The sequence below is a fragment of the Corvus cornix genome, chromosome 20 (assembly GCF_000738735.6).
Source record: "Corvus cornix cornix isolate S_Up_H32 chromosome 20, ASM73873v5, whole genome shotgun sequence".
Classification (NCBI taxonomy): Eukaryota; Metazoa; Chordata; class Aves; order Passeriformes; family Corvidae; genus Corvus; species Corvus cornix.
This window is the reverse complement of record NC_046349.1, coordinates 3,988,770-4,009,209: the sequence shown is the minus strand read 5'-3', so window position 1 is coordinate 4,009,209 and position 20,440 is coordinate 3,988,770. Positions and strand designations below refer to the sequence as shown.

The 20,440-nt window shown below is 51.1% G+C and overlaps 1 protein-coding gene across 4 annotated transcripts; it reads left to right on the top strand.

The window, feature by feature from the left end:
• The first annotated feature begins 1,359 nt into the window (after nucleotides 1-1,359).
• On the top strand, nucleotides 1,360-20,136 carry SGK2 (serum/glucocorticoid regulated kinase 2). 4 transcript variants are annotated; one of them, XM_010397032.4, is made up of 15 exons: nucleotides 1,360-1,610; nucleotides 5,217-5,368; nucleotides 10,648-10,717; nucleotides 11,922-11,979; nucleotides 12,449-12,498; nucleotides 13,067-13,124; nucleotides 13,711-13,794; nucleotides 14,098-14,229; nucleotides 15,055-15,167; nucleotides 15,665-15,701; nucleotides 16,252-16,338; nucleotides 17,598-17,693; nucleotides 17,965-18,120; nucleotides 18,483-18,572; nucleotides 18,780-20,136. In XM_010397032.4, the coding sequence occupies exons 2-15, from the start codon at nucleotides 5,317-5,319 to the stop codon at nucleotides 18,933-18,935; spliced, it is 1,239 nt and encodes a 412-aa protein (XP_010395334.1). In that variant the 5' UTR covers nucleotides 1,360-1,610; nucleotides 5,217-5,316; the 3' UTR covers nucleotides 18,936-20,136. The 4 variants fall into 4 exon arrangements, with proteins under 4 accessions (XP_010395334.1, XP_020439540.1, XP_039419604.1 ...); XM_020583951.2 differs by having other exon boundaries at nucleotides 5,217-5,384; XM_039563670.1 differs by lacking the exons at nucleotides 1,360-1,610; nucleotides 5,217-5,368 and adding an exon at nucleotides 5,643-7,035.
• The last annotated feature ends 304 nt before the right edge of the window (nucleotides 20,137-20,440 follow it).

The following is a 20,440-nucleotide window of genomic DNA, read 5'->3' as shown; positions in this document are numbered from 1 at the left end:
GTCGGTGCAACACTTGTGCCTTGGGCTTGGAACACGGGCAGCCCCTCCAGCCCGTCGCAGCAGACATTTTTATGCTGTGCTGGTGCCGGTGAAAGTCTTCGTGAGCCCAGCGCTGCGGGACATGTGCAGCCCTTACAGCAAGGGATGCAGCGGAGTGAGGAAAATAACCCCCAAAATAGCAGCAGGTTTAACTTGAACAAAGCAGAGATCTCCTGAACAGCCAGCGCGATGGCAAAGTCTGATCTGTGCTCCAAATGGCTTTTGTCTGCAGCTTCATAGCTTCTGGTCATGTGCTGCAACAATCCTCTAAACCTTCTCACTCTGAAAACCAGACAAACAAAGGCCCTCTCTGCACTACCAGGGAATGGATTTATTTCTCTCTCTGTCCGTACAGTTCCTCAAACACAATGGGGACCTCTATTTGGGTTCGTTTCCTGAGACATGAGGGTAATACCAAATCTCTGTTGCCCTCATGCACCCACACAGTCGTGCCACCCAACAGGACCACTGGTGGGAGCTGGAGTGAGGGGAGGGCTGAGCCCAGTCCTCCCTGTGGGCAGAGGGCAGGTGTGGCTCTGCCTTCTCCCCACACACAGGGAGCCAGAGTCCTTGGCTGTGGTGGCAGCTGGAAATCTCGGCCTCATGCTCCATATCACATATTCCAGGCTATTTTAGAAAACGCCTATTTTGACAGTGGCACCAATGTTCTCCATCAACTGTTTCTGTACATCTTTGGAGTTTGTGTTTCAGGTGAGGAGCTGGAGGCTCCACCAGTGACCCCACCAATGCACTCATCTGTCAGACCCTCATTTGGGCCCCCACATAGGGATGTGTGACCACTGGTGCTGGGCTTCTGCAGAGGGCAAGGAAGAGGAATGCAGCAAATTGGGGAGGGCATGGAGGCAGTAGATTTTGGCTCTAAGAGTGCTCCTCTGGGCTCAGTTCTGATGTGCCCATGGGGCTTGATCTTCTTGGCTGCTCAGGTGGGTGTTCCTGCATGTTAGTGACCCAGGATGGGGAGTGTGGAGCGAAGGGGGGGGCACACAGGAGGCAGAAGGGAGGTTGTAGGACTGTCACACCTGTACAGATCAAGCATGTAAAAGTCCCTGGATTTCTTGCCCCTCAGTGCTGCCAGAGGACAAGGCTCCCCCTCACCCAGCTCCTTCCTGTCTGGCAAGGTCTGTGGGTTGCTGGAGGATTGGCAAGAGGTCATGTCCACAGCCGGGAGGTCTTGCTGGCGTTTGGGAGGTGACCCATGCCTCACTACCTCTGCTGGGACCTGGCATGTGACCCGGCACAGCCTCCGGCAAACAGAGCACTTTGTTCTGACCCTTTGCACTTCCCTGCCAGCGAGCTGCCCTCTAATCCCCCCAAGGAGGGATTTTCCTCTCCCACCCCGGCTCCCTGTGCCTTGGTCCCCTCGGAGAGCGGTCCAGGGTAATAATTTACTGCCTGCCACAAGCCACTCCTTCGGACTTTTTCTTCGACCTTCAGACTGCATTGCCAAAATAAAAACAACGGGAGGGAGCAGTACAAGCTGCTTCCCACAGCGAGAGTGTGGCAGTGCCCGCCAGCCCTGCTGCCGGATCCTGGGAGCCCTGTCTCTGCAGGTAATGCCCATTTGCTTTCTCTGGGATGATTGTGACTTTCCCTTCTTTTAATGAGTTCCTGAACCCCTTTGGGAGGAGCAGAGGGTTTTGTGAAGGACTCATCCCTTGCTGCCAAGAGCCCGGCTGGCCAGTGGAAGAGCTGCTCCTCAGGGCCAGCAGCTGGAAGTGGAGGGGGGTTGAGTTCCAGCAGTGGGGTTGTTTCCCAGCTGTGGAGAAGTCCAGAGAGGAGATGACCAGCCTCCTTGCTCCCCCTGCAAATGCTGCAGTAGTTGGGAAGACTTATGGCACTAGCTGTGCCTCCCTCAGGAAAGTTCCATCAAAGGAACTTCCACCACCCTGCTTGTCCCTGCAGCCCCACATCAGCTCACTGGGTGAGCTCCTGTGGGGAGCACCCACAGGTGTTCCTGATCTGGGTGATTCCAGGAGCTGGCAGATCAGCAGAGACCGACTGTGTGTGTCCGCATGTTCCTGGGCCACCTGCACATGGAAAGGAGCCTTGGGCTCCACTGGGATTTGCAGCCAGCACCAGAAGGGTGAAGTTTACACCGGAAATTTCAGGTTGTGAATTGGCTGTGGTCTCCTGGGCTCGGGGCCCGGCCTGGTGAAGCTCAGGGGTGCTGTGCCCAGCAGCCTTCTAAGAGGGCATTCCCAGCCCCCTCGCTGGCAGGACAGGGACGGCTGTTCCTGCTCAGTTCCAGAGCAGGGGAACAGAGCTGGGCTTGGCAGATTTCAGGACAGCTCTGCTGCTCTTGTGCAGGGGCTCACAGGTCCTGGCAATGCCTTGAGCCCAGCTTGGACTGGGCTGCTCACTGGATCCAGTATGTATAACTCTGCTGGAGACACTCTCTGGCTGTGCCAGCACCGGTTGCTTCCCAGGATTTGCACGTGGATAAAAAGGGGTGAAAACATATATCCCATGCAGAGGAGCTGGAGTAGGCAGCTCTCAGGGGTGGAGCAGGCGGAGGGGAGGCATTCCCAGGGACACTGCACCCATAAGCTATCCTCACAAACCCAGTGCTGTGCCAGCAGTGAGGGCCTGGGTCCGGGCAGTGCAGCTCTCAGAGCCACTCCTGGACTGCTAAACCCTGCTCAATCCAGCCAGGAGACTGCCTCTCTGCCCTTGTCCCCACCAGGCTGAGCACATTTGGGGTTTGAGTTGTGGGTGGTGGCCCTGTGTCACACTGAGCTGTGCTACAGGGGAAAAGAGGCATTCACCCCAAAAACCAGGTTTTGGTGTTTGTGTTTTTTGGGTTTGTGGTTGTTTTTTGTTTGTTTTTTTTTTTTAAAGACCCTAAAACACGGGCTGTAATGTGTCCTGAAGTGCAGCTGGGAAGGAGAGGAGGGGACAGCAAGCAGGAGAGCTGAGCCTTCCCCAAGGACGAGGCTGGCCAGGAAGGGCCACTTACAGTCAGGCTGCTTCCAACCACGTGTTATTTATTCACTGAGACTGTGCCTACACTTGAAAAGCACTTGGGAGCAAAAAAAAGTCCAGCCAATTAATTTAATGGCAATAATAACCTCAGGAATTTATTCCTCAGAAGATGTAAAGGCTTTACAAGAGATCAGTAATCATTCTGCTGCATTCATATTTACAGAAACAGAGGCATGAAAAGTGGCAAGAGTTGCTCAAACCCACCTTAGCTGTCCTTTGGAATAAAAACCTGATCCCCAGTGGCTTCCTCTTGTCTCCTTTCTCCATGGGGAAATATCCCAGCACCTATGTGAGATTCCTTGGCAAAATCAAAGGCAAAGCCTCAGGCAGAGCCCTGGTTTTTTGAAGCTGAAAGAAAAATGTAGAGAGGGAAAAAAAGAGAAATATTTTAAAGAACTGCAATGGTCACCAGTAATCTATTTAGTCTTTTATGGATCCTCCTAAAATGAACAAATAGCCTCTGGGCTTTTAAAGAACGTCCTATCCTATCCCACCCTGTCCTATTCTATCTTAGCTCTTACCCAGCAGAGATAACTGAGTAGCCAAATATTTTAGGTCAGCTTTCACTGCAGATCCACGGACTCTTGCTCTGTGCTTTCTAGAGAAGTATTTGATTTAGCCTTATCTGGACCTTCCCTGCAATTCCAACTGCTCAGGACTGTGTGGCTCCACTTCAGTGATACTTTTATGATTATGGTTATGGATATTGCTAGATAGGGAGATTAGGATTATCTTTCCCTCTAAAATAACATATAAAATATTGTGTGTGTGAGAGAGAGGGTGCTTCTCTGTGTGTAGAGACAATGGGCTGGACCTGTTGTTCCCACTGGATATGTCCTGTCCCAGAGAAGCTGCAAATGTGGCTTCCCTGGGATGGCTCTGCCTGGAGGGATCCAACTCAGCCACAGAAGGACCACGCAGCCCTTGACCCCTTATAGGGCTTGGGGATGTGAAAGTAGCTTCCCTTCCTTGGTGGAAAAGAAAATGTTTCCAAGTACAGGCAGTGTGTGGAGGCTCTGAGCTGTGCCAGTGCAGCTGCAAAAATTCCCTTTCTGTGGCCAGAGCCTGCTCCCCCTATGGCCTGACAAGGTCCAGGCAGGAGGTGTGCACAGAAGGGGTTAAATTTCCCCAGAGCTGCTCCTCACCTTTGAACTCAGGTCCAGCCAGAGGTTTTCCTGGCACAGATGTGTTCTCTGGAGGGCAGGGAAACAGCAGCCAGACACAGAAGAGCAGCAACGCTGGCAAAACCCAGCCCTGAGATCAGCAGCTGCACCGGAATTGTTTAATTTTGCATAGGAGTGCGTGGGTGCTGGGCAGGGGAACGGGCCAAGGTCAGTGCTGGTGTAAGGGGGCACGGTCACCCTGCTGGCACCTGCAGGGACACGTGCCTGTGTGATGTGTGTGCCCTGCAAGGGCTCCCACACTCAGAAGTGCCTTCAGCACAGCATTAACCTGTCCAGCCATGGGCACGGCCGATGGTCAGTGAGGGACAAGAGCTGCTGCAGGGGGTGACCAGCTGTGGGCACACAGGACAGGGCCAGGGGAAAGTCTCACCTCTTACACGTGGGGAGGGCAGGAGGCTAACCCTGCTCACACCTACCTGTCCCACTCCTGTCATCATGGTGACAACTGCTCACCATGGTCACCTCTCCAGGGAGAGCCACAGGGCTCCACAGGCAAAGCCCTTTGCGGCTGCCCCAGGCATCTGGTGGTGTCTGATGCTGAATCTCCAGTGAGGATGGGCATTTTCTGGTGGGCCATGTGTCCGTGTGCTTCCAGGGAATGTTTTCTCCTGTGCCAGGGAGCCACCAGTGTCAGGGCAGTCACCCCGGGTACGGGTTTTAGCTCCTCAAAAGCATCTAAACCCCAAATCCTTTCCCAAGAGCAGAAATACATGAATTCAACAGCTTTGGGGTAAATTTCTTCTGTGGTACAGAAGCCAAACCACTCAGCTCTCTTCCATTCCCCCTGTCTGCCAGTCCCAAAGCACTTTGTCACCAGGGTGATGGCAGAGCCCCCCAGTGACCTCCACCAGACTGAATGCTGAGTGGGTGCTGCCCAAACGAGGGTCAGGAGCTGTCCCTGTGTCCCAGAGCCATGCCTGGCTGGCAGGCAGCCAGTGCTGCACCCAGGGACTTGTTTCTGTTCTTACTCTGTGCCCTTCACCTTTGCAGACAGAGGAACATCTGCACGCTCTGCTTCCCGAGGACACCCGGAGCCAGCAGCTGGATTCCTGCCCCAGCTGTGAGGAGAGGAGATTATTTCAGCTGTTTAATGTTCGTGGCCTGGATGGAGCCCTCCTCCACTGCCCTGGCCAAGACAAAGGGTAATGCTGCTGGATGGTAAGGTGTCACTAAGCCCTGGGGGTGGTGAGGGCATGGAGAAGACTTCCCCATGGAGGTCTCCCACTAGTGTTGGGCTGCAGAGCCTTCCCGGTGGGCTCCAGCTGGGCTCAGCCTGCCCAGCAAGGGCTGCAGGGAGCCTGGTTCCCATGGGACACACACAGGGGACTCGTGTGTGAGGGGAGGTGGCACCTTTGCATCGCACACCTGGTCCTGAGTGACACCCAGCCCCGGAGTGTCAGTGACCCTCACAGAGCGGCTAGGATGGACAAAACCGACCCAACATCATTTTACCATCACTATCTGTCATCAGATTAGGTGTTTTATGCATTCTAGCAGTTAAAATTTGCTTTACAGGATCCTTCTGCTTTCTCGTCTTTAGATAGGAAGTGGGTTTTAATTAAAGATGCCTCTTCCTATGGAAATTAAAATCAAGTTGATAGCACCGAGATTTTCATTAAAGAAACAAAAGCAGAAGGCACTGACTAGAAAATGTAAGTTAACTGATGAAATTATTCTGAAATTTGACAATTTCAATGCAAGTGGAGGCAAAGCTGGAGAAAAGAAAAACATGTTAAGGGATATTCTTAAAAGATGTCAAAGCTGATAGCCTGAGAATATTGGCTGAGCAAAAAATCAGGTTTTGACCTGAGAGAAGGCAACATTTCAAGCAAAATGCTGCTTCCCCTTCCTTGCTACACATGGCACCAAGCACATCAGATGTCCCAAGTGATTTCCTGCAGTAGCTGCAGTCTGGAGTGAGGGCCACCCATCCCATGGTGGCTGTTCTGCTTCCCACAAGGAATGCTGCCCACAGCCTGGCTTTTACTCCTCCTTGCACCCACCACTGAAATTGCTCTGCAAGCTGCTTTCCTGCTGCTGCAGCTGCACACAGGGAGATTTTGTAGGAAATTACAATGGAAGCAAAAAGTGACTGCTTTATTTTTAACGAAGAGAGAGAAGACACCAGCCCTTCTCCCAGGTCCCTTTTGCTCAGAGCTTAGTCCCTGGTCTCTCAAATCACCAGGCTCCCTGCGTGTTTATGTTTGCAGCTAACAGTGCTGCAAAGCACCAGCCTGGCTGCCCTGGTTGCAGCCCTCCAGGATTCCTGAGGACAGTGGAAAAAGCAGCTCCTTCAGGGTTTGACCTAAACCAAATGCCAGTTTTGACCTTCCTCCAAACCACTGGCTGGCAGACAAATTTCCAGCTGACTTGTAAAAAATTATTCAGAACACCTGAGCTGCCTGCCAGGCTGTAATCTGCTCCTAGCCACAACCTACACCCTTTCCTCCCCACCCAAAACTACCCCTCCCACCTAAATTCTCACTCCTAGGGTATAGCTAGCAGGTGTCTATTCATCTTTTGCAGCTGGGCAGCTTTTCCTGCTCTCTTTAAAGTGTTGCAGTGAGGCACCAGCAGTGGCACGATCACTTTGAGGGGTTGAGGGTGGTTGTGTTTAGGGGCTAAATGAACTGCTGCAGGAAACAAAGCTCTTCCCCTCTGGGTTTTAGGAAGGGGCTTTGGGCTCCTGGCCTAACAGGGTGGGCTGGTGCAAGGATGGGAAATGGGGGGAGTGAGAGGTCTCTGCACTCACTGGTTGTGGGCTGCTTCCCGTGCTTCAGGACTCAGCCTCTGGCAGATGTGCTCCCAGGTATGTTTAGTGACTTGTTTTCATGGAATTATTTTTCTGCCAAGTGCTTCAAACTTTAGCCACCTGCTGTTTTCTTTAAGTTCTGCATACAGCTCTTCTCTAAAATTTCAAGGATTGGTTGTCTGTGGGCTCCAGCTTGCCCCGAGCCATGGCTGCTTGGCTGGGCTCCTGCTTTGGTTTGCAGTGTCCCAGGATCCGCAGGAGAAAATTGGACAAGCCAGGAGCTCTCCAGAGGGTGGCTAAGAAAGCTTCCTCAAATACAGAAGTGCTTTAAAGTCTTTCCTAACCTCTTCCTGGACTTACTGTAGTGCCTCAATGGGAATGAAAGTGCAATTCAGTACTGGCTTGCAGCTATCTCTTAGATCTGTAGCTGGGGAAAACTTGAGCCTTTTTTTCCTCTCCCCAGTAAAAGCACGTGTTTGCGGGAATCCTCCTTCCCACCTCTCTCCCTGCTCTTCTCTGAACTGAAACTGGGGCACCTCCCCCTTAGGCTGAGAGCAGCCCCTGTGCTGGGTGAAAGCTGTGGGCTGCCTTCGGTGCCCCTCTCTCCATCCTGCCCTTCCAAACTCTGTGCTTCTTCCAAAGCATCACCTGCTGTCCCGGTGACAGCCCTGCCATGCCTCTCCATGCTGGCAGCCAGCCCTTCTGTATAACCAGAGCGGGAGAGGACGAGGGACTCGCTCGGAGGGGTTTGCAATGTAGGTTAGGTAGGGGAGGCTGCCGAGAGCGGTGACATCAGGGAGGAGGGTGGGAGGCAGCCCGCAGATGACGAGGCTGTGAGGTTGTATCTCCGTGCAGGGTACGCGTTGCATTAGTAATGTGTTTGTAGCAAATAACGCTGGGCTAGCATGGGAATGTGGGTCAGCACTGCCAGAACTGTGCAAGGAAGAGGGAGCTGCTCGTGCTGTGCTGGGAAGCAAACGTATGTTACTGAGGGATGTGTGGTGGGGGGAGATTTAGCTGCAGTAACTGCTCCAACTTGTAAGTAGCGGCTTTCTGTTGTGTGAGCGGGGACTTCGTTCCTGGGGGATGCCTCTGGCTGGGAGTTGGGGTGAAATCGTCTTTGAGGAGTGGGGAGCAGGGTGCAGGGGTTATTCCTGGTGTGTAATAGTCACATTATACTGGGAAACTCCTAGACTTGCTTGCCGATGCTCTCCGTGGCCCTGGCCGTGCCTGGAGCATCTGTGCTGCACCAGCAGGCACAAGGAGGGATGCAGCTGGGCATGTATAACCAAGGATTCCAGCGTATTTCTGTGACCTATTTCTGGTTCTGTTGTTCAGTGTGTGCGCTCAGGAAATCTTTGTGCTTCAGGGGGAGTAGGGTTTGTTAGTGATAAAGAAAAGCCTGCTCGACTGCTTGTGAGATTTAAACCACAAACTAACCTGGTTTTGAAGGTGGACTTGGGCTGGGGAAGGTGGCTCTGAAGCTGAATAGAAAGTGATATGGGATGCGGATATACACATCCTAAAAATGGGTATGGTACTTCAGTGCCAGAGACTTTAACCTCAGAGCAAGTCCCTTTAATGAAAAAGCTTTTCTGGAAAAGGCTGTCCTTGGTCAGCAGGGACTTGTTGAGTGGCTTCACTTCCAGCAAAGAGGCAGTGGAGCAGAACAGGGTTGGTGGAGGGAGGCATTAACGGGCTGCCAGGCTGGAAGGGGCTCTTGCCTAGCTGCAGGTTGCTAAAACAGGCTTGTCCAAGCCCCTTGGAGCAAGCCAGGAACTTGTCCTGCATCCTGTGCTGCTAGTAAATACCTCCAAAGCAGATGGATGTGTTTCCATGGCTTGCCCATGTGCTCTCCAAGATGTCCAAGCTGTGATATCTCCATCTGTGCCTGAGTCGTTATGTTCCCCCCAAGTCTGGGGTTGGAGCAGTGGCAGCACGCTGACCCTGGGGCCAAACCCAGGCTTGTGGGGGTTCAGATTTGGAGGAAATGGGCTGTATCACCTGATGGAGCTGCAGGCAGGGAGAAGGAGTGAGGTGTTCGGTTGGGCTGCTCTGGCAAGAGGCTCCTGAGCAGGGGTGGGAACCTTCACTCCTCTACGTACTGCTGCCATGTGCAGCTTGGGGCTTATCCACACACACCTGTGTGCCCTGGCCATCCGCTGTGCCAACCTCCTCCCTGGCCCTGAGCCTTCAGTGAGTGTTGTCTGGTCAGAGACAGCAGCACTGATGTCCCTCTGCTGTGGCCATGATACCTGCCCAGCCTGCGGGACAGATGCAGCCCCGAGGCAGGTGTTGGATGCCCTTCAGCAGACCTCAGGGAGCCAGGGATAGCCAGACTCTCCAGGAAAGGACTATGCCCAGTGGGAGGAGATGGGGTTTGATCTGTCTGGGTGCTGTCTGTGTGCTGTCCCCGCTGGTGGGTGCCAGCTGGGACAGGATCTTGGACCTGCTGCAGGGCAAAGTACGGACAAGGTCAGGGGCTCGGACCAGACTGAGGTTGTAAGTTTTCCCTCTGCATGGTTTGTGGATTTTGCTTTAAATTCCTGCTTTCCCTTTCTTATCCATTCAGAAACTCTAAACCCACAGCTTAATTTTTTGGCTGCTCATCAGAGCTGCCCCCAGATCTGCTGGTGGGGCCAGTTCAGTGGCTCTCAGGACTTCACAGGTCCCTCTGCCTGGCAGATCCAAATATCCATGCGGGAAGGGCTCTGTTATGGACTCGTTTGCCTCAAAACTCATTGTCCTACAAATTCTTTGCCCAGAGAGATGGCCTCTGGCAGTTGGTGCTGTCCATTCCCTGTAGAAGAGCTATTCCAGGATATTTATGGACACAACTTGCTTATGTCCACAAAGCCCCTTCTTTTTAAATTGAGGTAAACACATGTTTCTGTGAATGCTTTGATTCTTCCTTTCCCTTCAGTGGCAGAACTGAGTAAAACTGAGTCTTGAAATAATCTTGCTATCTACTCTCCTAAGCAAAACAAGGATCTCCTCTGTACAGGCTGCACTCCTTGGGCTTCCCTCTGGCTCAGCCTGTGCAGCAGCAGGGAGCAGGCTCAGGGCTGCCCCTCTGTGAAGGGAGAGGTGATGATGAGGATGAGTGGTGGCAACCGCCTGCACGGCTGAGCAGCAGGGATGCTCCATGGTGGGAATCCCAGCTTCTGGCACTGGCTATGTGTCCTTGGGCAAGTCACTCCTGTGCTGTGTGTGTGCTGGCTTACCTCCTGCAGGGCCTGAAAGGTTTCATTCATGTCCCTAATTACTCGCAGAGTCCTGGATGAAAGGGACAGTGGATGTGCCAAGTGTGTGATGTATCCCAGTACAACCTTGTCCTTGTAAGCACTCTCCTTGTTCCCCCTGGGGACACAGGGGTGGCTCAGGAAGGCTTGTCAGTGGTGCTTTAGCCTGAGTCCCCTTGGCCACCAGAGAAGGTGTCTGTTTTGTGGCACTCATTGCTGTCCTGTGAGCTATTGAGGGCTCCTGGTGAAGCTGGGAGGGAAGATGTCCTGGTTCCTATAATTTCCCGGTTATTTTGGTATGTGAGTGGAAGGGGGAGGAGGGTGGCTGTGGAGAGAAGAGCAAGGTCAGAGAAGAACAAATGTGCCTCTGTGCACTTGTGATCACGCTGCCAGCTAATCGGCTTCGGTGCTCCAACTTTCCTCACAGAACTCATCAAGCACGGCCGGGAGAGGATAGAACAAACCATCAAGGCCTCCGGCTCCAGGCTCTGCTTGTAGTGAGTATGAAACCCTCCCAGTGGGATGGGAGCCCTTTAACAGCTCAGCCCGATAACCCCTGCGCTGGCTGGGTGGCGGATGGAGCTGGCTGGCACCGGGCAGATGTGGGCAGTCCCTGGGGACAGCTGCCAGTATCCGCTGCTGCCCGGCAGCTCCTGCCATGCTCAGCCTGGCTGCACAGGAGGGGCTTCTTTGGAATGGCTGGGGGTCTGTGCCTGGTGCTGTGTGGGGGCAGCGAGTGGGAGCACCCACAGGTGAGATGTGGGGAGGCTGGTGGGGTCTTTGGACCCCCTTTTTGGGAGGGGTAGGGCAGAGAGTGGCTGTGGGGAGGGGAGCCTTCAGAGCCTTCATGTGAGGGGGAGTCAAAGCTCTCTGGGGTAGGGGAGAAGGGAGCAGAGCTGTTTGTTTTGTGTTATCTCCTTAATTCTGGCCTTTGCAAGGAGCATGGGGGAACCCTTAAAACCAAAGAGAGGAATCCCTGAAGCAGGGTCCACCTATGCCCAGTGATGCTCAGGCAGGATGGATCTGAACCAACAAGTGTTCAAGTCCAGCTCTTCCAGCCCCAGCAAAAGCTGCACCAGGCAGACAAGAGCCCTGGTCTTTAATGCTTTTGCTCACCGAGCCTGTCCTGGCTGCCATGGCAGCTCTCCTGCAATGTCAACAGCCCTGAGCTGCCCTGGTCTGACCTGGCCTGGGGAGTGGCCTCTGGCTGCTGCCAGCCCCATGGACCATGGTGGTTGGACCCGGCTGGACTCTCCTGGCTGCCCTGTGGGGATACTCACTGGGCTGTGGTATCCCTGGGCAGTGGGGTGGGGGCTGCAGCTGCCTCGAGAGGGGTCTGGCCAGGAGAGCTGTGACTTCACCTGGCCTGGTGCTGTGTTGCTGCTGGGGCTGTGCTGGTCCTCATGTGCTGGTGCCCTGAGCACTTTGTGCTATTGCAAGTCAAGGGCAGACATTTCATGTGCTTGTGCACCCAGGAACCCTTTTCCCCTAACCTCCTGTCAGCACACACTGCTCCCTGCCTCCTCCAGAGTGTGGGCATCCCCATCCTTTGGGGATAGCAGTGCTGGGGAACTCAGCTCAGCCCTCCTGTGATGGATGGGGTGCACTGGGGTCTGCACTGCTCCCTGGAAAGTTAATGGTGTGAAGCTGTTTCTCCCTTGGATTTTGTTTTCAACACTGACTACTTCTTCCTTTCCCAAGTGCTGAGAGAGTTGCTTTTTTAATGGATCGTTCCCGGAGCCCAGACAAAAGCACCCAGGTAAGATCATGGCTCTGAACAAGCAGATCCTCACCTTTGGGACAGAGGGGGGCTGGTGCTTTTAGATGAAAAACAAGGAGAGAGCCTGTGTTAGCCTGCTGGCAGTCTTACTGCTGCCTTGTCCTCTGGGTGATGCTGGGCGAAGAAAAACAGCAGAGAGGCCCTTTTGGACAAGGCACAATGTTCCCAGAGTCTGGGGAGGGGAAGATTCCTAGGGAGCAGGAAGAGGAGGAAGAGCATGTATGTGTATGTATCCTCTTGTCTTTGGGAAGAGGGGGGCTGCAGCTCTGTGGTGCTGGGTGTGCATAAGGCCATCCAAAGAGACCTGAAAGGTTTGCCGAAGTATCAGCTGGGTCTCTTGCTGATGGGTGTTTATCAATGGCTCTGTGTGAGGGACACTGTGTTGAGGAAGGGAAAACCCAATGTGCAGCATAGTCCTTTTGACTAAAATTCTTGTTATCTTCTCTAGCCTTCAACACCAACTGACAACATCAACCTTGGACCTTCTGCTAACCCCAAGTAAGCCTCTGCAAAGCCAGGTAGGGTGTGGAGCATGAAGAAATCTGCCTGGGGGATGCAGCAGGTCCCTGTGTCTGCAGAAGTCTCAATAATTACATTTCTTGGCCTCTAACACCATGTGTGTCACCAATACACCAGCTTTCAAGACTAAGCTGTAGCTGGCACTTATAATCATTTTCTCCTGGCCATATCTGTAGCCTCTTGTCCCTTTTCTTTTGAGAGGTGATAAGAGAAGGTCTTCCTCATCCCTGCTGGCTTCCTGACTACCTTTCTCTAGAAACAGGGATAAACTGTGTCCCCTGTAAGGCATCACTTTATCCTTACAGGTGCTTTCACTGCTGCTGCCTTCAGCCTGGGAACTGCTCTTGGTGCTCTGCAGGGCGCACTGACACCCACAGTGTGAATCCTGAGCTGGCTGGGAGCGAGGGTCACCCACCAGTGCCCTTTAATCCCTTTCACAAACTCACAAACACTCATTTTTCCAAGCAGGAACTCTGCTTTGATGGTGGTGTCACTGTTACATGTTTCTCTCCCAGAAACATTAACTTGTTTCATTCTTGCCCAACAGTGCCAAGCCAACAGACTTTGACTTCCTGAAGGTTATTGGCAAAGGAAGCTTTGGAAAAGTAAGTGGGCTTGTGCAGGTGGGCTGTAGATCTTTAGAGGCAGCTTGGAAGGAACATGTGTTTCTGAAGGAGTTTCTGGCTGTGTCCTTTGCTTGCACCTCTCTGGCTGTCTGGCCTGAGTGGGACTGAGATTAAATAAGACCTGAGACAGTTATTAATAGTCCATTCTTACTTTAAGGTCCCGCAACCTCTCTAAGGACTGAAGAGTGAGGTGCTTTATGCTCAGGGGGTGATGGTAAGGAGCAGTGCTTGATTCAGAATAAGTTTCAGACTTGTTCAGCAAAAGATCTCCAGAGAAATCTGTACCTTGGAGACAGCCAGGATTCACTTTAATGGGGACTGTCCCCAAATGTTCCAAAAGTATTTTCTATTGGGTGTCTAGGGGATATATGTGGAGATATTGTGTGTTTTTCTTCTGGCAATGAAAAAGTGCTGGGAATTGAGAGGGCTGGAGCTTGGTCTTTAAAACCCTGTATCTGGCCCTCTGAAGCCGTTCTGTGTATGATCACTCACAAGAGTGGTGAGCTAATGAGGAACCACTGACCAAGGTGAGACTGAAAGCTGTGACCAGGACCTTCTGTTGCAGGTTCTCCTGGCCAAACGCAAGTGTGACGGGACTTTTTATGCAGTGAAAGTGTTGCACAAGAAAACCATCCTCAAGAAAAAGGAGGTGTGTCTGCTCTCCTGGGCTACTTCTGCAAACAGTGCTCGGTGTATGGGCTCTCTGGGTAATGCAGTTGGGGTACCTGGTGTTCATGTAGGCAGTTCACGTGTTAAACACGGATTTCTCTGTGCCATGAGAACAAAAGAACACAGATTAATTGGGTCAGATAGGAGGGAGTTGTTCTCCTTTTGGAGAATGACCCTCGTGGGCTCCCAGCTTCCATCTGTTTTGAAACCAGCAGTGAGCCCCTAGGGCAGGCTGGGCTGGACCCTTGCCTGAGACCTTAATGCCTCATCTGCTTTTTGGTAGCAAAACCACATCATGGCAGAACGTAACGTGCTTCTGAAAAATGTCAAGCACCCCTTCCTCGTGGGACTCCACTACTCCTTCCAGACCTCAGAGAAGCTTTACTTTGTGCTTGACTATGTAAATGGAGGAGAGGTGAGTGCACTTACAGGCTTTGTTTTAATCATTTTTGGTCCTTCACAAACATGCTGCTTCATTTAAAACTGTTTCTTGTCAGAAGATAATGATGTTGAGGGATGATGTTGTTTTGACCGCTGGCAAAGAGCAGCCAGGAATACCTGGCAGGATGCCTCACCTGTAAATCCAGTCAAGATCTTGCTGGCTATGACCTGGGTCAGATGATTCCCAAAGTAAAGATGCTGAGAAAAGCAGTGTTGGGGCATTTGAAAATGCTGGGGAGAATATGGTAAGTATTGGTGTTGGTGAGCTTTAGGGAAACTCACTTTTGGCCCAGCTCTGGATCCATGTCTAAAGCTCGTGTGTGATGCCACTGCAACTTTGTAGACTTTTTCTGTCCTGTAGAGGCTTACCTTTTTCAGCTGTCTTTCTGTGCTATCTGAAACTGGCTGGGAGACATTGTGAAAGCGGATATCCTGCCCAAGCTGAGTTCATGTTGGGGACCTTCACATGTTCAGCTCTCTGCATGTACCACTTCTCATGGCCATACTACCACTGAAATCATCTTGTGGGTTGTAGTAAGCTAGGAGCTTAATCAGGTCAGCAGATGATGGAGGATTTGAGAACTAATTATTAATTTTTGTGAATGAAGAGGAGGACAAATGAAACAATTTCTAGAAAGGTGTTTGGATTGCTTAAATTTACTTGACTTGGGCTTATTTCATGCTGTTCATGTGCTACCTGCTGCAAAATGCTTGTCACTTATATAGCTGGCTTTCACCCTTGCTCCAGATTAGCCTTCATTTATTTAGAGACATGATCCACCCTCTCACCTTCCCATAGCTCTTCTTCCACTTACAAAGGGAGCGCTGTTTCCGTGAGCCCCGGGCCCGATTCTACGCTGCAGAAGTCGCCAGTGCCATTGGGTACCTGCATTCCCTAAACATCATCTACAGGTAAGGCAGGGGCACCAAGCCTGCCCAGCCAGGGGTGCAGTGCTGCGAGGGAATGGGATTCACTGGGGAAGTGAAAAGCAGGACTGGCATAGCTGAAGAATCTCCTACCCCAGACAAGACTGTGCTGCTGGCACTTTGCCCTGCAAGAGGGTCTGCACAGGACCCAACAGGCAATAAGCCATTCTTTCCCTTTCCCAGTATCTGTCTGAGAGTATTAAGTTTAAAGATATAAAAGAAAACTGGCTCAATAAGTAAGAAATATCTCTCAGTAACACTTCATGCATGGAAATCCTGGCTAACGCTTGATCCTGATAGGCTGTGAAAGCAGCCTACCTATGTTTGCATGTATGTATACTGATGGGAATCTGCAATTTGGGAAGGTCTTGGCGGTCTGGATTGGGAGGTTTTGTTAGCTCCTGTTCTTAGCTGATGCTGTTTCAGATCCATGTTTTCTAAATATCTGGCCAAATCTGCTCAAACAGCACTTTGTCTTGCAGGGACTTAAAGCCTGAGAACATTCTCCTGGATTGCCAGGTATAGTCACAGCTTGGGCTGTCTTCCTGCTGCCTTTAAAAATGTCAAGACCACAAACAGAGGGCTGTGGCTCTGCAAGCTGGGCTATAGCTGACGGATGGCATGGGTTTTGTCTGTCTGCCCCACTGCACTTCTGTGGGAAGGATGACTGGGTCTGCCCTCTGAAGGATTGCATGGATTTGGGGCCCTTGGCTCATTCCCAGAAGCTGTGGGTAGGGATCAGGGGTGTGAAGAGCAGGTCACTGCTGCAACTCTGGTGGTGACTGTTACATAAATTGGCTCTGGGATAAAGCAGCAGAAAATCACCACAGTGCTGCATCTCTTCATGGCTATCTAGCTGTAGACAAATTTAAAAAAAAGAAATCTAGACTTTATTTCCTCTATAGGCTCCAGTGCCTGTGCTGTAGGATGAACACAAGGGGAGGGAGGGGGGGCAGATGAGCAGTGGGAAACTAAAACCCACATGAGATGTAATGCATAGGTGAATACTTGGAAATCCTGTCTCCTCTCCAGAAAGAGTGGGACAAGCTAAAATATCTCATTTCTTTAGGGACACATAGTATTGACAGACTTTGGACTCTGCAAAGAAGGAATGGAGCAAGAGGAGACAACTTCTACCTTTTGTGGCACTCCTGAGGTACTGCATATGCTGGGGCTTTGCTGTGACCTGAGGGCTGGAAGCCTTCAGACACTTGTTGCTCTGGGTCTTGGGTTTATGTGACACCTCAAAAAATTATGGGCTCTCTGAGGCTGTCAGCCTGAAGCTGGAGTTCAGATAAGGCCTTCCCTATTCAGCAGAGACAGCTCTACCTGTAACAACACAGCGATTTCTGAGTATTAATCAGTTATTGGGGCAAGGGTTCCTGCACTTGGAAATGGCCAGGCTTGTGAAAATAGCTGTGGAGGTGGAGACAACAGTGTCCCTGGGAGCCTGTGAGCAGGATGTTTACCAGTTCTGAGACCCCAGAGGTGCAGGACAGGGAGCCTGCTGGTACTGGTGTGCACAGGACCTTGCTGTGCTCTCCTGCGTGTCCTTGGTGCATGCAGGAGCTACAGAATGCCCTGCATGGAGGAGAGCACCAGGCTCCCTCTGGAATGTGATCACTGCTCAGAGGGGAGGAAATGCCTTTTCTCCAATGCGCTCCAGCTGGCATTTGTAAAAACCTGTTTCCAGTCTGGCTTCTTGGAGGCTTTTTAACCTGCTCCTGACGGAGTCTGCTGGGGATTTTGGTAGCACTTCAGCTATTCCCCAGACAGCTTGACAAAGGCTCTGTAAACATGACACCTTCCAGTGTTCAAACTCAGCAGAAGGGGGCAGGAATTTCCCCCCTTTTCCAGGGGGATGCCTCTTATGCCATAGCATAGCATGAAACAAGGAGGAATGTTTGAGCTTTGTTTTCTAGTTTTGCTCTCTGTGTTGGTGTTTTCCTGTTCTAGACAGAGCCTGATAGCACACAGAGATAATTCTGTGGCAGACTGTTCTGCAGAATGCTCAAATTCTTGCCTGTTGCTCTTTGGTGGTGGCTCTCGGTAGTTTTGCTGCTTTGGGCAGGCTTACCGGGGCTGGAAACTGCAGCTTTTTAGAGGTGTGATGTGTCAGGGTGGCACAGGTTGGTTGGTTGAACTGTGGTGGGTGGCAAGCCCTTGTACAAATCCTCTCTAGGAAGAGAACCTTCTGTTCTCTGGAAGGACACTTTGAGGGCTTTGGTAGGTCTCTTTCAATGCCTTTGCACCAAAGCAAATGGAGAGTTTATTAGATAATAATAGGAAATACATCTGCGTTATTCCTAATGTTTGCTCAACACATTAGGAATAATGTGCAGCCAGGTTTGGGGCTTATAAGGGTAAAGCCCTTCCTTTATAATTTGACTCAAATATTTCCTTCTGGCTTCCCAGTACCTGGCTCCTGAGGTGCTAAAGAAGCAGCCCTATGACAGGACAGTAGACTGGTGGTGCCTAGGAGCTGTCCTCTATGAAATGCTCTTTGGACTGGTAAGTTTGGAAATAGGTTGGTTTACTTTACATGGTGGAAACTTTATTTTCAAAAGCTGTGGTGTGAGGTTGGTCTGGTGTTCAGAAGGTACTTGATAGACAACTAAATCCTGAATCAACGACCTGGTTCAATCCTGCCTCTGCCCTTCTGAGCAGAGGTGTGGCAGGTCTGCCTCATCTACTCATGGCAGGACTCATTTTGACCTGCAATTTGTGGCTCCTTCTGGTAGCTCATGTTTTACCTGGCTGCTTCTCCTCTCTTTCAAATTAGCCTCCTTTTTACAGCCGGGATGTGTCTCAGATGTATGACAACATTCTGCACAAGCCACTACAGATCCAAGGAACCAAGACTGTGGCAGCTTGTGACATCCTCCAGGGACTTCTCCACAAGGACCAGAAGAGGAGGCTGGGTGCCAAAACAGACTTTGTAGGTGGCCTCCACTATGATCGGGAGGGAGGGAGGGAGGATGGGAAAATTTCTGTTCTGAGCATTTCTTTCATAACAGCACTGCCTTGGAAAAAGCTTCCCACACAGTCTGTCCCTTCAGCCTCCTACAAGGGACACATGGGGTTGACTTGGATTTCCCCAACGGGAAAGGGGTGGTGGCCAGCTAAGGACACCAATGGGTCATTTCCCTTCAAGGGATTCCTGGACCATGACCCTCGTGTATCAAGGATTTGTGGATATGGGTATGTGGTAACTTCAAGTCTTGCTTCAAGCTGTGAGACCAGGTGCTGGAAAAGGAGGGTTGGTGGAAAACTGACTTCTCCTTCCTGCTTTCTGTACAGCTTGAGATAAAGAACCACGTATTCTTCAGCCCAATAAACTGGGATGATTTATATCACAAGAGGATTACTCCTCCATTCAACCCCAATGTGGTAAGTGGGTAATTCTGTCTGCTGTACCAAAGGGATCCTTTCCAGATCTCTCATGCTGGCACCGAGGGTTCTGAGGTGTGGGTTGGGACCTGCAGATGCAGTGGTGATCTCTCTTTTGGAAGAGCAGCTGTGTTGGACTGCCTGAACACAAGTGGCTGGTTTGGGTCTGCCCAGTCCATGATTGTGTGTCTCTGCTCCTTGGCTTAGGCTGGTCCAGCTGATCTGCGACACTTTGATCCCGAGTTCACCCAAGAAGCCATCTCTGCCTCCATCACCCACACGCCTGACCTAGCAGCCAGCAGCTCCAGTGCCTCAGATGCATTTTTAGGATTTTCTTATGCACCAGCTGAAGAGGACATTTAAGTTTTACAAAGGTTTTGTGAAGCCATATTTTAAATGATTGGGTTTTATGTTTATTTTGTTTTCCTTTTCCTTTTGAGAGGATTGGTACCATCCTTTGCTCATGGTTTAAGGAAATTGGCACTAACACACTAACTGGCTGGGATGGATCAGAGCTCTTAATTTTTGCTGTTTGGTGGATTTTCTCCCTAAAGGAATGTTTCCCTGCCGGGGAAAGTGGGACACTGATTATGATTTTCCCCGAGTGTCTTGTGCTACTTGGCAGAATTGTATTCACTCTGTGATTGTATTTATGGTTGAGGAATGTGCCATCATTCACATCAACAGCCATGGCCCTGTAACTGGACACATTTTTTTTTTTTTATTTTTTGTGGAGCTATGCTCAGCTATGTCCAATATCTTTCCCCAAGCCTTCCACAGAGAAGGATACTCTTCACATCACCAAGAACAGTGGCTTCCTTCTTTTAAGTAAACTCTCTCAAGCTACTCATCCTGGACTGAGCTGGGCTGAGGGAAAAACTGTTCATCAGTTATTGCTCCAAAGGCAGCTTCAGATCTGTAAGTCCTGAACTGCACTGTGACCCTTCATGCCAGTCTGTCCCTCCTCAAAGGGAATGGATTATCTCTCTGGTCCAGGACTGGGATGCTACTGCTGCAACAACGAGGCTGTGATGGAGGAGCCACTCTGTAGGAGGAAAATCCCAGATCAAAGGTGTGGGGAAAGAGGCTGAGCTGCTTGGAAAAATAAAGGTTAACTTTATAGCTGAACTCTGGTTGGGGTTGGGGGGTGCTTTCACAGCATGTGCTTGACTTGTCCCAGGCACACCAACACTTCTGTGATGAGCACGGGGCAGTGCACAGTGAGGGGTAGCTGCGCTCCAGGCTCCAGCACTCACCTGAAAATGCCCATCACGGCTGTGGAACCGTTATTTATTCTGCCTTAATTTAAATGATGGTGTATTCATTGAATGTCACTTCCCACTTTTTTTTTTTTGTTAAGCTGTTCTGTGCTGTTGCTGTAGGGAGAAGAGGGGGCTTGGTGCAACACAGGGATAAACAAGGGCCTTTCTAAAAGTTGTGTGATGCTCGTGCTGTGGGGAACCTTGTGCTGGAGCAATTGTTTGGGTTTTTTATCAGGCTTTATCTTGTATATGCTGGAGTCATTGGGAATCCGACATGGTTTATATTAAAGTGCAAACACTGATGTTCTTCTATGGCTGTCTTGGATCTGAGGGGAGGAGGGTAGGGGGTGGTTGCACTGTTTAATTTAAAGAGAAATTCCCTAATTTAAGATGATCACAGAATCATGAAAGGGTTAAGGATCTTAAAGGCTAGGGCCAGGGCCACCTTCCACTCTCCCAGGTCGCTCTAAACCCCGTCCAGCCTGCCCTTGGACACTTCCAGGGATGGGGCAGCCACAGCTTCTTCGGGCACCCCGTGCCAGGGCCTCCCCACCGTCACAGGGCAGAACCTGCAGCTGTCAGGATTGGGATTTTAGACACAAGTAC

Coding starts and splice junctions, on each gene's coding strand:
- SGK2 (XM_039563670.1), top strand. CDS start 6,852: ATGAACTGCTGCAGGAAACAAAGCTCTTCCCCTCTGGGTTTTAGGAAG. Junction 11,980..12,448: donor GCCCAGACAAAAGCACCCAG/GTAAGATCATGG, acceptor TATCTTCTCTAG/CCTTCAACACCAACTGACAA. Junction 17,694..17,964: donor ATGAAATGCTCTTTGGACTG/GTAAGTTTGGAA, acceptor CTTTCAAATTAG/CCTCCTTTTTACAGCCGGGA.